The sequence below is a fragment of the Abramis brama genome, assembly GCF_963993115.1.
Source record: "Abramis brama genome assembly, chromosome: 15".
Lineage (NCBI taxonomy): Eukaryota > Metazoa > Chordata > Actinopteri > Cypriniformes > Leuciscidae > Abramis > Abramis brama.
The window spans coordinates 25511454-25527993 of record NC_139977.1 but is presented as its reverse complement, the minus strand read 5'-3'; the positions used below and the strand labels follow the sequence as shown (position 1 = coordinate 25527993).

The following is a 16540-nucleotide window of genomic DNA, read 5'->3' as shown; positions in this document are numbered from 1 at the left end:
TTGGTCATCCCAATCTGTTCAGAGTTGTGAAAGGTTTGTAAATGTTAGCATGATTGATAATAATGTGAATGTTGCAAACATCTTGGTAAGGACGTTCACACTGACATGTAATTATTATTATTTTTAATTAAGGGGAGGGAATGGTCATAAAGCAGGGCAGGATCATACTGGTCATGTGAGTTTTTAGCTTTTTAAAATTAATTTATAAAACAATGATTAAGTTCTGTCATATTTTTCAATTACTTTTACTGTTTTAGTTTTTTTGCCGTGGTATCGATTCAGTATCGGTATTGAGGTATTTTGGTCTGTTATCGTATCGAAGTCAAAATTTTGGTATCGTGACGACACTAGAATAAAGTGATAAATAGGGAGAGAGGAGAGTTCCAAACCTCTCGCGGTCCACTGCCATGCAGACACACACGGTATAAATGATAAGTCTCAAGACGCATGTTGTGTTCTGACAGGCCATCTCCGTCCTCACCTCAGCCTTGAGCTCAGCAAGGTCAGTAGACCAAGGCCCTCTCTTCTCATGATCCTGTCCGCTCTCACCTCGCCTGTCCAGATGGCCTTCTGGGGAAGAGTAAACATGGTGCACTGTATATTTAGTGTTGAATAAACAAAAGATTTTCTTTCAGAGAAAAAGTTTAATCATCCCAACTAACAGGGAACTCGCTCAGAACTTTGATTAACGTTGTGGCAAAGTTATCTGGTCATCAAATTATCATCGTTCATAGAACATAGAACACACTGGCACTCTGAAACCGGTTTTCAAAAGGTTGAGTTTCCAGGCCCCCAAACCACTGTTGTTGTGTAAATGAAAGACCAAAATACATAAAAAAAATTCAGTTTTTAGTTGAAAAATATAGTGTAAACAGCCCATTAGTTTCCTCTTTTAATATTTATTGTTCACTTCCAACAATTCCTGTTTCCACATATCAAAATATTAAATCTTTCAAATATTTTTCATTCAAGAATAATCAAGATTTTAAAATCAAACATAGGGACACTTTTTGCCATTGAGATGACTTGGAAAAAGTGTCAGAATCATCCTGAATTCACGCCTATTACAAACATAATACATATTCATTTGTCATTCCTAATTGTAAATGATTCATCCGTGCACAGTACAACAAATAATATTTTCCAAATTGTTTGTTTTTATAATTTTTAATCAAAATGTAGTAACTTGCTATTTCTATGAAATTACTTTCCTTTTTTACAGACGTCTTATATCAGCCATGGAAGCTAGTTGTGTTCAGAGGAAGAGGAAAATGAAGGTTAGAAAATATTGATTTTCATTTTAGGGAACACTATCCATTTAATGAATTAAACTAACAAAACGACATTTGTAATATTAATAATATTTAATGTTATTAATTAATTGTAGTATTTTTGTATGATGCAAAAGGTATGTTACCATGGCAATACCATCATAACCCCATTGTACTTGTTGCCTAACAATTCTCATACTTTATTGCTTAAGCATATAAACCTTTAATTGTTGCCTCATGCACTCCAATGCAAAATGCAATCAAATTAAAAAGGAAGAAAAGGGAATAGCATTCATTTATTCAGAAAACAATTTTAGGAACAAAGGAAAGGGTCCACAAAGACTGGTCGAAACAACATTTTATTAGAAAAGAAAAGCATTAGAAACACTTTGCACCCGTTCAGTGCCAGCATGTTGGAATATCTCGTATTTAAGACGCTGCGGGCCCAGCGACCGCATGAGTTTCATCTCCAGCACAATGATTCAGTTACACCATGAAATGCACAAGACACAAATCTGCAGATGTAGATATCTCAATGACATAATCAACACCAGATATATCTGTTATGTAATTTATATCTACAATATCTACCTCATACAAAAAATAGCATGTCATCATTATTCACGGGAGCATCAAAAAAAACAAATCAATTATCATCGATGGTGCGCGCTCTCCACCTCTCCAGTGGCACAGAGAACATTTTCATTCTCTTTACTGAATAACGGACGATAAAGGATGTATTTTTGCTGAATATTCATTCTCTTTAATTATAAAACACAATCTCATATGATGTGAAGAGGGTTGGAGTGTAATGCTCTGAAAACCAAACCATCCATCAAGTCTCTCATAAAGCTAATGAGCTCTTGTGCACCTGCGCTCCAGCTCACGTGAACGGGACGTGGTGAAAGAGACAAAACGTGAGCGGGTGAAAGTTTATGGAGAGATTGTGAGATAATTATGCTACTCAAGAGCATTTAGAGTGAGCTGAAAGGCCGGTCTGCAACTGCACCCTCACTTGAAATTAATTCGGTACATCGTCGACCAGAGAACCATTAAACTTCGTTAATAAGCATATTGCATGATCACAAAGGGTTTAAATATATGCACAAGATATAAAATAATACTGTTTATACCATATCTCATTATACACCAATGGTTTTCATTTTTATTTGTGCTCTCACTGGAAGCACCAGCTTGATTTGGTCATTGTAGCCGACCAATGCAAGATTTATGTGTGTAAATACTGTACTCAAGAGGTCAGGGTTAAGCTAGTTGGCATGACCAGGTTAGTTCTAGATGGTAGATGCTATTTCATTCCATAATTTTTTAGCGTAGCGATGAATGGAAATGCTAACAGACAGCTTTCTCAAGGTAGATTTACTTGACTGTAATGCCTGATAAAGGCTACTAATATTGTGAATAAAAACAAATACCAACATACTGTTGTCCATAAAGTCTCATAAAAATACCTTGTATGTTTGAATAAATAAATCATTTATCTAAAAAAAAAAAAAAAAAAAAAAAAAAATCACAGCACCACTCCTTTAATACTTTTTTTTTTTTTTTACACATAATTAGTTTAGGCCCAACAACAAAGGGAATACATTAGATGGCTAAACACTGTTAAAGCTGAGGGAATCTTCTGATCATGTAGAGCGACGGCTGAAACCGCACATTCATGCACGTCAAACATTGTCAACAAACAATGCTGATTTAAACATATGCAAATTCTGTTGGTTAGCTGGTTTAGAATCAAACTCTACAACCAATTTTTTAGGGGTTGGGTCATAGTTGACATTTGGGCGGGAGTTTTTTCTCGTCAGCCTTCGATCAGCCATCTCTGTTTACATCAAGTACAAGCAAGCTGGCATTAAATGTGATCGGTAACACTTTACAATAAGGCTGAATTTATTAACATTACTATAGTTAATGCAGGCCCTATTATGAAAGTAAGATCAAGCGTAGGACAGTTTCTTCGAAACATTTCATAAATGAACCCTTTATGCCAAAAAGCTTGTATATAAGAAGAAATTCTTAAATGATTGCATATTTTCATGTTTAACAGGCTATTCCAGTTTTTCCTACTGATACAGTATGTTTACGAGCTGCATTGTATTTAATTTAAAATGTATTAAAATTAATATAATTAAGCTAGATTTATAACAAGGTTTTTAATGTTATCTAAACCTATTAAAATCATTTTCATTCATTAAAAAAAGTTTAAATAAAATATAAATATTACGCCTAGATGAAAACAAAATGTTAAAATGGCTAATGTCATGTTGCGTTGGCAAATAACTGAAAAAGGGGCATTAAATGAAGCTAAAACTGAAAAAAATAAAATACAAAACAAAAAATACAAAATCTTAAACTAAAATGAAAACGAAATATACAAATATTAATAAATACTAAAATAATATATAAATAATACTGAAATAACACTGATTAATAAATGCTGTAAAAATGTTGTTTATTGTGCATATTGCATTAACTAATGTTAACAAATTTACCCTTTTCATAAAGTGTTACTTGTAGATCATTTTTGAGGCTAATATAATACAAAGATCAATTTAAAGACATTGCCAAAGCTTTGTGTTCAGAAGAAGCTGAGATTCTTCCATAATTAAAAGAAAGCTTTGCACAAACTGCTATTACTGTCCAGCACAAGTACAAAATAAATAGCATAAATATATAATAAATATAATAAATTAGTAAAAAGATCAAAACATTAACATTTACATCATAGAGGAGTTACATATATTGCTACATTGACAAACCGTTTTAAAACACTATTTATTAAAAGTAAATTAATAAATGTGCAAAGATTCTTACAGGACGGTGGTTATAAGTGATACGAGTGATACATGTGATATGACTGCCCTCCATTTGATGCATTCTGTTCATATTGGACATCCCAAGACGACATTCACTCTCGCCACCAAATGTTCCCGTTAACGTGATGTTGGCGTCTGTAGAATAGTGAATGTGGATTCGTTCTCGTTCCCTCTGACATGCCAGGCTCTCTGACACCTACTGCGAGTCACAGATGGCCCCATAATGACTGGAATTGCTAGAGGATCAGTCCAATTCATTTGCAGCCTATTTTCTGGCTGGGGTGCAAACCTTTAGGGGAAATGGTCTGCTTATCTGACTGCACCAACCACCGGCAATGTCCCCTATGATAAGACAACCCCACTCTATTCTATATCCAGACACACACCAGTGGAAGTGGAAACTTTGAAGACTATTTAAAGGTTTTTGTGTATGTCCGCCATATTGGATCACTTTATGTGCCTTTAAAACTGGGGTATGAATGGATATATATCTTGATAGTACATGTACGTTTCCAAGATGTCCATTCAATGTGTGCATTTTCATCTAAGGTTACGTTTACACGATAACGATGTACAACAACGTTCCCAATACCCATTGACGAAAACGAAAAAAAGCGCTGCATTATGCTGTCAGGCCAGTAGTTGACAATGTCACTTTGTAAAGAAACACTACACGCCATAGACTGAACACGTTATATGCATGAGCATGAAGGCATCGTTTTCACAAATTCACGTTTTTTGTAGTTTACACGGAGACAATAACGGTATAGTTTTCAAAAAATTGCACTCTGAAACCCGTTTTCAAAAGTTTGCGTTGTCAGGTCCCCAAAACACTGTTGTCGTGTAAATGAACGACCAAAATGTTCTTTCTTTTCTCCATTACGGTTTTAGTTGAAAACGGTGTTGTGTGAACGGCCCCTCAGATGCAAAATAAATGTTTTAACATTTAAATATGTTGCTAAAATTTTCCCTGTCAGATGCTAAAATATTTTGCAACATTTGTGATTAAGAATGTATCCTACATGACCAAAAGTATGTCGACAACACTTTCTAATTCCCTCCATTTGGCAAGGCCCAAACTGATTAGTCCCGCCCCCAACCCCAACAGTGTTTACACTTTTCTAGGAAATAAACCTTATTTTTAGTTGTGTCACCACATTAAATTATAGTAAGAGAAGGCATTTTAACATTAAACACCCTTTAATCACCTCTAAATTTGAATGTCATGCATTCCAGATGATGCACATCTTGGCAAGGTAACGTTCTAATAGCATGATGGAGTTCCTTTCCTCTCATTCTCATATCTTGCACAGAGTACTGACTGCTTCACTTATTTCCATGGGGCAAGACCTCATTCTGTCTATCAGTTAAGTTAAAGATTGCCTGAACAACACCAAAGGAGTTGCCAATTAGCATTGTGGATGATGCTATAAGCAAGACAATAGAAGATTCCATCACTCAACTAGCTGGAAGTTCATCATGAGTGCCTGAAGCCATCCACATCAAAGAGCCATCAGTCTGAGCAGCTTGCTAAAGAGTGTATGGCTTATTAGCTGAGTACAATAGAACATTCATAAAGATACACATGAAAATCAACTCCCGAGTTGCTCAAAACCTTTGAAAGCTACTAATGGAAGAAGAAGAATGCATAGAGTTTACACCTGCAAGCTGCCATAAAACGGTCTAAATCGCTCTATTATCCAGGTATGGCCATCAAATACCATCCCGCCCCATAAGGCAATAGTGACCTTCAGAATAATGCCTGTTCCTGACCCACTACACCAATGGCTTCAGACTAAATGTAGAGGAAAAAATAAGGCTATTTTCACACAAGAGCTGATGATGTGAACCCAAGTCCATTTGCTTGGATCTTGGAATTAAGTTTCTGACATCATGAAAACACAGAAGTAAAAAAAAAAATGGGTCACATGCAGTCAAGTGTGATTCAGATTTGCTCTAAAAGCAACCTAGCCTCATTTGTAGATTCGAACAGCTATCCTTTACATATTATTTAGTAAACATAAACTACCATTCAAAAATGTGGGGTCGGTAAGATTCTTTAATGTATCTGAAAGAAATTTCTTATGCTCACGAGGCTGCATTTATTTGATCAAAAATACAGTTAAAAAAGTGAAATATTATTACAATTTAAAAGAACAGTTTTCTATTTTCAAATATTTTCAAATGAAATTTATTCCTGTGATGGCAAAGCTGAATTTTCAGCAGTCTTCAATACTTCAGTCTTCAGTGTCACATGATCCTTCAGAAATCATTATAATTTGGTGCTCATGAAACGTCTTACATCAATCAATCAACATTGATCAAACATCAATGTTGTGCTACTTAAGATTTATTTGTAGAAACTGTGGTATTTTTTTGTCTTTACTGTCACTTTTGATCGATTTAAAGTGTTAATTTCTTTAAAGAAAATCGTATTGACCCAAACCTTGTAATGGTAGTGTATCTTTAATACAGAAGAAAGTGGCACAAAAAATTTGGTGCTAAAACCAAAACATGAGTAAAAAAAGTGAACTAGACATCAATTTTCCTTTTTTTGACAGCTACCGCATGTACTGTACTAATGGAGGTACACGATGATGGCTTAAGTATACTGCCATTTGGAGGCAAATAATATGTTTAAAGACTGACAGGTTCAGACTTAGCAATCAAACCGAGCATGAAAACAGCTTAATTGTTATGAACACATTGACACAAGCGCTTATTATTGTTGTTATTATTATAGTGTTTTGCAATGAGTCTATATTTTCAATGGAGGGACAGATACTAGCATATAATGAGGAGACACAAGTTATGCCGAAAACGAAAAGTGATGAAAGATTCCTTAACCCTATGAAACAAGCACATATAAATATGTTGGCAGAATGTACATTCTTTCCACCTAAATGACTTCCACACATCTGGATAGGGGAGTAATTAACATATTCGTAAAGGCTAAAACCTGAGTTATTCAGAATAGTTCATTAGAAAGACCACAACAATAAACACTGAAAAAGTAATTTGTGTACCATTGACATTTAGATTATTTGCATGACTATTATAGCTACTCTATTTACTCATGAGATGTATCCTGTATGTATATTAATATATTAGCTGTTATTTCATATATAACAATTTTTGTGTTCTGGTAGGTAAGTTTCAGCGCGGCTTGATATCGCACACTGTCATAAGCACAACTGTCTCGGCTAGTGATTGATAGCATTTGGCGATATGTTAGTTAAAAAAAAAAGAAAACAGTCGACAACTTGTTTGTCAACCAGAGAAACCACTTTTCTCCATTAGAGAACCGAAACATCCATGTATCCGGATTTCTCTTGCATTCTGAACCATTTGCTATTTGTTTTTGCCCCTTGTGTGTTACCGTTCGGGGGTGGTTGAAGTCCGCAGAGACGAGCTGAAATAAACAATACTCGACACGCAGCGATGCCAGAGAAGTGGCTGTGACCGTCTCCACTCGTTTACCTCTTCCTCCTGTTCTCCGAAATGAAAGCTGGTAGAATGGAGTTTTACAGTGGGACGTCCTGCCCGCAATGCTACAGGCTGACCCGCGCGGGGTCACAAGAGATCTTCGTAGTCGAGGAGTTTTGAGTGCTGCCTGGTTTTCCAAAGTCGAAACAGACGGAAGTCGAAGTACATCTCAATCATCTCTTTGCCTAAAGGAGTGGAATAGAGAGGAAATATGATTCTGGAATACATTGGCGAATTCGATGTGAGCATGTCTCTCTATGATGAACAGACACTTCCATATAGATTCTCTCAGGCAGTAATTGGAAAACAGCGTGCAGAGAGAAACAATATAGATAAAGAGAGATGACAGAGAAGTGGTAGAGAATGAAGAGTGGAAATTGAGAGCATGATTCCATCCACCTATTTTTATGTGGATTTGAGATATCACATAAAAAACGCTGGATGGAAACACCAAGACGCGCATTCATTCTAAAAATGTGCATGAAAATGCGCTCAATTGAGTCGGATAATTTTCTGATAACAAAACATGCGCATAAACTATAATGGAAACACATTTGCAGAATAAATTCCCAAATGTGCATCAAAAAAGTTGTGTGACTGAGCGATGGGACGGCATGAATTAACTAGCGGACCGATCTCGTTGCACAGCATCTGAAATGCGGTTTTGGTCATTCTGAAATGCCTGAGCAAAGTCTGTCGTTAAAATGGTTCGGTATAATGACCTCCCAGAACTGTGTTCCCAAACAGCAGGCATCCCAGACAACAACATAGTGTCGGCCCAGATCCGGGCCACATCTGGTACATGTGGATTCAACACAGATGTGGGCCGGATCTGGGCCGACACTATGTTGCTGTTTGGGATCTGAAAGCAAGATAACATGACCACCTTTATTGCATTCCGTCTGCACACTCTGACGCTAAAGTAATTTTATATATATATATAGTGTTATATACAGTGGCTTCTCCTACTTTTCTTAGTGATATTTAGCGCCAGTTTAATAGGAAGTGTCGTTTTCTTCGACTCATTGGATGGAAACGTTGCTTTTTTCGCAAATGTTTTATGCGATATTCCAATTTTGCACATAAGTTAAATTCGCAACTTTGGATGGAAACATAGCTATTGAAAGAGAGGGGTGGCGTGGCCAGCCCAGGACAGGTAAAAAAAAAAGACCTGTAAACTTATTTTTTTATGAAAGGCATGCCAGTGAAGATAAACATTAAAGACACACAGTTCACCCAAAAAGGGAAAATCTGTCATCATGCCATTCCAAACCTTTCATACAGGTAATCTACAACATGAGGGTGAGTAAATGACAAAATAGCTATACAATAGTTTTTATATGAAAAAAAGAACAGTGTACAAGTTTCGACAGACATGAAGATTTCGCATTTTTGGGTGAAAAATCCCTTTAAATAACATGCAGTGCATCTATATCAGTATACCTGTATGTTTCCTCCATTAAAGGGATTGTTCACCCAAAAATTAAAATTATCCCATGATTTACTCACCCCGAAGCCATCCTAGGTGTATATGACATTCTTTTTTAGACGAATACAATTGGAGTTATATTAAAAAATGTCCTCCTGGCTCTTCCAAGCTTTGTAATGGCAGTGAATGGGCACCTTTTTTTTGAAGTCCATTCAAGTGCATCTATCCACCATAAAAGTGTCCCAAACGGTTAATAAAGGCCTTCTGAAGCGAAGTCATGCGTTCTTGTAAGAAAAATGTCCATATTCAAAACTTTATCGACTAAAATAACTAGCTTCCGACAGACGGTCGTTCGCAAGTCGACTTACTCCAAAAGAGTAACACTTGACGATGTATGACGTAGGATGTAGGAGTAGTGTAAGCTTTGACGCCTCTCGCGGTTCAAACACACAGGGCTGGTCAACCGCGTTCGTCATTACGTTGTGCGTCAAGTTCAAGTCTTTTGCCGGAAATTGTTGCGTATGGCCGTCTGCCGGAAAGCTAGTTATTTTAGTCGATAAAGTTTTAAATATGGGTATTTTGCCTTTATTAACCCCTCGGAGCCGTTTGGGACACTTTTATGATGGATAGATGCACTTGTATGGACTTCAAAAAAATGGTGCCCATTCACTCCCATTATAAAGCTTGGAAGAGCCAGGACATTTTTTTAAATAACTCAGATTGTATTCGTCTGAAAGAAGAATGTCATATACACCTAGGATGACTTCAGGGTGAGTAAATCATTTCAGTTTTGGGTGAACTATCCCTTTAACAACCACTAGATTTCAAATCATGCCAGAAAGAGTCTGTTTGTGTGCGTTTATCCGTGTAGGAGTGTGAGCATAAGCACATTTCAGCAGTTTCATGCAAACGGGTCTCACCCTGAGCAGAGAGCTCCAGCGGTGACTCAAACTTGACAGAATAAGGCCTCATCAGGTTCTTCAGTTTCTGGAACAGCTGTTGGCACATGATAAGCCAAGACATTAATAATCCCCTTTTTTTCCTCCCCCTCACACAGCTCTCTCACTCTCTCCTTCACTCGCTCTTTGACTCGAGGAGGTTAGTTAGGGATAATGGCAGTCTCTGTCTTTATGGCCCTGGATAAATCTCACACGAGCGACAGGAAGGGCAAACAGGAACCTTCAAAAGAACCCAGTTAAGATCTTAAGATCCATGCACTGCTCCGAGAGGCTTCAGAGCCCAGACAGAGATTAAAGATGAATTTACAGATGCAGATTTTCTCTTCTGGCTCACCCCGAGAAGGAAGCCAGTGCCTTACAGAGCGAATAAAGATAAGAACGTGACCACAACGCTAAGGAGGATGCCATAAACAAATGGTGCAAGATTCAGAGAGTTCTCGTTTGGGATCAACATACATAGATATGCTCTTGCCAAGACCACATTCTGTTGGCAGATAACCCAGCATGCATTCACGGACTCACACAAGTCAATCACCCGTGTGTCAATCACAAGCACGCGCAAACGCAATTCTCAGGAACGGTGGCGCCTTTTGCCCAATGACGCATGGCGAATGAGATTTAGAACCCGTCTCCATAGAAACGCATTTGTACATTAGGTTCCAAGGGTGACATGAATGTGTCATTGGGGCGTAATCTCCGGGCTCCTGTCATATAACACCAAACAGACGGAATGAGCTGAAAGTCAAGGCCGGCACTAAAGGAAAGACGCAGACTTGCGTTCAAATCACAACTCCAAGAGTGTTTCAGATCAGATGTTAGTGATCACAGCAACTAGTCTGCGTGATACATGTACTATCGTTTAAAAGTTTGGAGTTGGTAAGATAGTCTCTTACACTCATCAAGGCTGCATTTATTTGATCAATTATACAGTAATATTGTTTTTCTATTTTAATATATTTTAAAATATAATTTATTCCTGTGACGTCAAGGCAATGATCCTTCAGAAATCATTCTAATATGCTGATTTGGTGCTCAAGAAATATTTCTTATTATAATCAGTGTTATTTTAGTATCATTGATATACTATTACAGTTTTTATTAATAATATTGAATTGTTTTTATTTTTATATTTTCAGTTTTCATTTCATTTTAGTTACAGTTTTAGTAATTTTGTAATTAAAAAAAAAAGTCTGTATAGTTCTTATTCATTTTTGTTTTAGTTTTAGTTATTTTAGTTATTTTATTAAACTAAAAGAAAATGAGAAATGAGGGCTTGACAACTAGCTCAAAAGAACAGCATTTATTTGATATAGAAAACTTTTGCAATATTATTAAAGTCTTTACTGTCACTTTTGACCAATTTAATAGGTCCTTCCTGAATAAAAGTTTTATTAAAAAAATAAAAACCTAACCTGACAGATAACAAACTTTTCAACATTCAAAATTGGGTTTATTCATTCCATTGCAGAAGATAAAATGAAGTGTTTCCAGAAACGAAAGTGTATTTAGCCAGAAATAGTAAAAACACTGTCAATGTATTGTAATTTATGTAAATTACAGACTGTTAATGCTTAAACATAGCTCTAGATCTTTAAAAGATACTGGACAGGAAAGAGTTATTTTAAGTTACATAACTGAGGGGAAAAGGCTGTCAGGCATGATGGTGACAGACGGAGAGGTGTTATATAGAAAAATGGAGAGATGGAGTTGGTGCATGTGTGTGTCTTAAGAGATGAGAGCTGGAACCTGGCCACGACAGGCCCCAGAGGGACCATTTCTAAATATAATGCAGAAACTCAAGGCACAAGCATTAAGTCAACACTACGAACTTGCTGCTTCAGAACTTGACGCACCTTCTCTCCGTTCGGATTGCCCAGGACATAGCAGCCCATGATGTGGATCAGGTTTGGCTCTGGATTCACTTTACTCATAAACCGGCTCAGTCGTTTCCAAAACCTGCATGTACACCACAAACACACAAGCAAATCCCTCTGATGATAGTTCTGTCATTGAAGGAATATTGTGACAGAAATAAAAGTGTGGATCTCACTAACTGGCTCATGTCTTCTTCTTTCTCGACCTTGGCAAAAGTGGCCACTTTATTCTTCAGCAGGTACAGGTGTCCTGGGCCACCCTGAGACAGAAAATGACACATTTGAAACCTTACATAACATCAAACTCAAAGAAACAGGAGATCAGTACTGCCCTCTGAACTGAGAGAGAGAAACCTGTGAATTCCTGTCCATCTGAACACACAACATCAAACTGAAGAGGCAGTAGTGCAGTATTATTCCTCCAGACACTGCTGATTCGCTCGGGTGCACTTGCAGTCTCATTTCTTGTCATTTTGTCTATGTTTGTTGGCCTTGTTTTTCTCTTACCTGACAGAAGATCATCATCCGCCAGATCTTTGAGCCCTTCCTATAGGCTGTCAGTCTCTTCTCAATCTCCTCTGCACAAAAAACAAACACACTATCAGGATGACCAGCACTGCTAGTCACATTTACATGCATGATCATAAGCTGACAATGTCTAAGGCCTTAAAAATGTTCTCTTATTGGGGAAAGGTCATGGCAATTTAAACGAAACCAGATCTAACCCTAAGATTTGACTATTACCCTGGGTTTACTTTAAATGTAAAAGTCACCGTTCTGTCATCTTATTCAATATATAACAGCTTCGACATCAAGACTGAAGAAAATTAGCAAAATCTCATGTAACCACAATTTTCTTGCAAACCCTTAAATTAAAATGATCAAGTCAAGAATGGACACTTTCAAACATTTTTTGTTCAAAAAACTTATTTCGTCTGGCTTTTGGCGTTTGATTAGGTCTGATAAATGTGAGTGATTTGTTGTAAGATGGATGACTTGATTGTTGTTGTGATTTATTATTTTATGTTTGAAATCATTTTAGAGTTCTATGCTATTTATTTAAAGCACGTTGGGCCATTCTTATGGTTTTGAAAGTGCTTTATGAATAAAATTTGAGTTGAGTCGATTATTTTAATGATTTATTTTATTCCCGAGGTTCACATTTTTATTATATTATATTACATTATATTACATCATATTATATTATATTCCCTTTCATCTTAAATATTAGTTTACAATAAGGTTCCATTTGTTAACATAAGGTAAAAATAACTTACAATGAAAAACATTTCTAACACATTTATTAACCTTAGTTCGTTTTAATTTCAAAATTTACCAATACATTATTAAAATCAAAAGTTGTATCTGTTAATATTATTAAATGGACCTGAGCTAACACAAACTAACAATGTATTTTTATTAAATAATATTAACAAAGATTATTATATGGCTTGGTTGAATTCTAATGTAGAATGCGGTCTGTTATTTCTTGATAACAGACCACTGCGAAGTATATCACACAGTTGCCATGAAAAACAGAGCGTTGCTATGGACGCAGGATTCTAACCGTAGAGACGGAACGGACTATTTTCTTTAGCGGAAGCAATACAATCGTTTTTAAATCAATAAACTCTTTTTTAAATCAATATTTTGTGTCAAATTATTGATTCATTTGGTAGGTAGCCATGTAATAAGCGGGATAATGTAGAGCGAGGCGGTTGTTATGGCGAATACAACCCCTTCAGGCTGATTCAAGACCCCTCCGCGACTGTCGGGGTTGTATTCGCTATAACAACCGCCTCGCTCTACATTATCCCTTACTTAATAAATACTGTAAAAATAACTAACAATGAGCGATACATTTGTTAGTTAATGCATTAAATGACGTTAACCAATGGGACCTTAAGTTTTTTTTTAATAATGAGCAAATTTTTTATATATGTTGCATGCACAAACAAATAGACAAAGATCAACAATATAATTAACATAATTATTCACTTTCACAGTTTGATTTATGATTCATTATATGACTTTATGTGACTTGAAAACTTGATCCCTACACTGTTATAAAACAGTCACTAAAAAATATTGCTGCTTCTCTGATCCAGTGTCATTTATCAGGAATCCAATTGTTTTTGTGTTCCTCATGCTGGCCGGTGCAAAAATCAATACAGAACCCACCGTCATTCCACACTGAAACCACCAGGCAAGGGGTAAAGTGCTCAAATACACAAAAAAGTACACAACAAACAATACACACATGAAGCTACATACCCAGAATATCATCAAATGTGGCATGCTCGTGATCCTGGAGATAAAAATAATAAAAGCAATCAATACAAATGCACAGATAAGGCTTAACGACATTGCAGGACTAATTGTAAAGGGAAAATGTTCTTTGTATAATGCTTAATTTCACTAATCTCTAATATGCACTCGTCCGGTCTAGATAACATTACTGGCTCCTGCTTTTCTTTGTGCAGTTGAGGACGTGTTGTCGTTTGCTCTTCACTTGTTTGTCTAAACCTCCGGACAGTATTTTGCGACGTGTCCAGCTATATCTCATCCTACACAGTACCTTGTCTTTATTGCACAGGGCATTATCCATATGTTTCAAGTGCGAAAATCCGTAACCTTTAAATTGATATCTAGTGTTTGACATAAAAACTTGATGTTACCTGTAATATTTGGATGATGTGTCATGTCATACTAAGTGATGCAGCGTAAAAACAGGTTTGACTTACATAGAGTATGGGTATAATAGAAGGATCCTCCTTTCGAATAATATTGGGAACATATTCTGCTTTGGGCACTTTTGATGAGATCAGCTAAAAGATACAAAATCACAGAAATTAAAATGATCAATTACATGAAGGATTTTTAATTAAATGTAATTAAAGGAATAGTTCAGCCAAAAATGAAAATTTCCAGATTATTTAATTCAAGACCATCCAAGATGTACATGACTTTCTTTCCTCAGCCAAAGAGATATTAAGGTTTTGAAGGAAAACATTCCAGGATTTAATGCAAGTGAACGGTGCTCAACGCAGATCATTTTTGGCAGGCCAAAATCCATATTTAGGCAGCTTCAAAGGGCTCCACATGACCCCAGTGAAGAATAAAGTGAAATGATGAGTCATTTTCGGTGTTGGGGAAAGTTACGTTTAAAAGTAATGTTACAATTTTGCATTACTCCCTAAAAAGGTTACTAGTTGCATTACTTAATTACTTTTTATGTAAAGTAATGTTACATTACTTTTCCATTACTTTTTCTCACCTGGGCTAATCTTGCTTGTTTGTTTTTTAATAACAAAAAAAGCTATATTTTCAGCAAATGTAAAGGCCATTTCAGACCAAAAGTGTAATGAATAAGCCTCAGGTCGAAGGAAATGTAAATTCACACCTGTACAGTAGAGGGCGCAGCTCAAACAAAACTTTCAGCTGTGCTGCCATTCTGGATTGAAGAAGAATAGGACGCAGGAGAAAGTTTAAAACTCTTACTTCAGCAATGAAAAATGAAATAAAAAATAAAAGGAAAAAAGGAAACAAATGTGATGTTGATCTAATAAAGTCAGATTAAAAACACAATATATTTGTGATATTCAACATTTAAATATTGTAGGTTTGAGTTTGCATTTCACTGTTTTTCATTCATTTGGAGGAATACTAACTCTGCTTTTGTGCAAGTGAGATGAGCCTAGAACTACAATAGCCATCCGGTTTAAACAGCGCACACAACGCCTCAGCACTTAAACAAGAGTTTCTCAAAAAACAAATTTCTCTCAACATGTGGACAGGAGAACTGTCAGTCAATAAATGGGAAAACAAAGTAACTAGCATTACTTATTTGAGAAGTAATGCAAGTTACAAGAAGATATTTTGTTGTAAATTTTTAAGTAATGAGTTACTTTACAAGTTCATATACATCTTGGATGGTCTTGAGGTGAGTAAATAATCAGGATATTTTCATTTTTGGGAAACTATTCCTTTAAGTTAAATTAAGTAAAAATAAAAACTATAATACTTTTAATAAAAACTAAACTACAATAAAACATTTAAAAACAATAATGTATACCATAATTTTAGGAGGGATGAAGTCGTCCCCCTCACATGCCAGTCTCTCCATCTCTCTCTCCTCCTCCCAGTCCATGTCTTCACATCCTCCCTCGTCCGGAGTACAGCAGGTGGTCTGCAGATCCCCACCTGTGGCACCACACAACACAGCAGAGATGGACAGTTCAATGATGGACACAGGCAAAGCAGAATAAACACAAAGAGGAGAAATGAACGAAATGACAAGAGAGGAATGAGAAGATGATAATAGTGGTGGAGAAAGAGAAAGGTTGAGATAAAGAGACAAAGATAAGATAGATACAGTAAATATATATATATATATATATTACATGGACTGCAGTAATTGAGAAGTGAACTTTCACTCTTAGTTTTGTTTCCATGTTAGGAGTCATATTCTGTTAAAGAAAAAGTTCACCCAAAAATGTTATTCCAAACCTTTATACTGTTATATTTTTATGTGGAACATATAAAGAGAATTTTTGAGGACATCCCACAGAAGGATAATAGTGAACACTGCTGTCAAGCTCCAAAAAAACATCAAAAACAAACCCCACAAAAAGTATTTTTTACTTTTACATCATAAAAGTAGTTCATGTGACATTATCTACATTTC

At 36.1% G+C, this 16540-nt stretch overlaps 1 protein-coding gene across 1 annotated transcript in view; it reads right to left on the bottom strand.

Moving 5' to 3' along the window:
• Nucleotides 1-1614: 1614 nt before the first annotated feature.
• The window catches only part of nsmfa (NMDA receptor synaptonuclear signaling and neuronal migration factor a), a 41828-nt gene continuing 26902 nt past the window's right edge, over nt 1615-16540 (bottom strand). Inside the window, exons 7-14 of the mRNA XM_084136954.1 lie at nt 15929-16056; nt 14598-14681; nt 14128-14161; nt 12361-12431; nt 12034-12113; nt 11833-11935; nt 9941-10016; nt 1615-7776 (exon numbers count right to left, since the gene is read on the bottom strand). Of these exons, the coding sequence (XP_083993080.1) occupies nt 7679-7776; nt 9941-10016; nt 11833-11935; nt 12034-12113; nt 12361-12431; nt 14128-14161; nt 14598-14681; nt 15929-16056 (674 nt within the window). The 3' untranslated portion in view covers nt 1615-7678. The remainder of the gene's footprint in view (nt 7777-9940; nt 10017-11832; nt 11936-12033; nt 12114-12360; nt 12432-14127; nt 14162-14597; nt 14682-15928; nt 16057-16540) is intronic.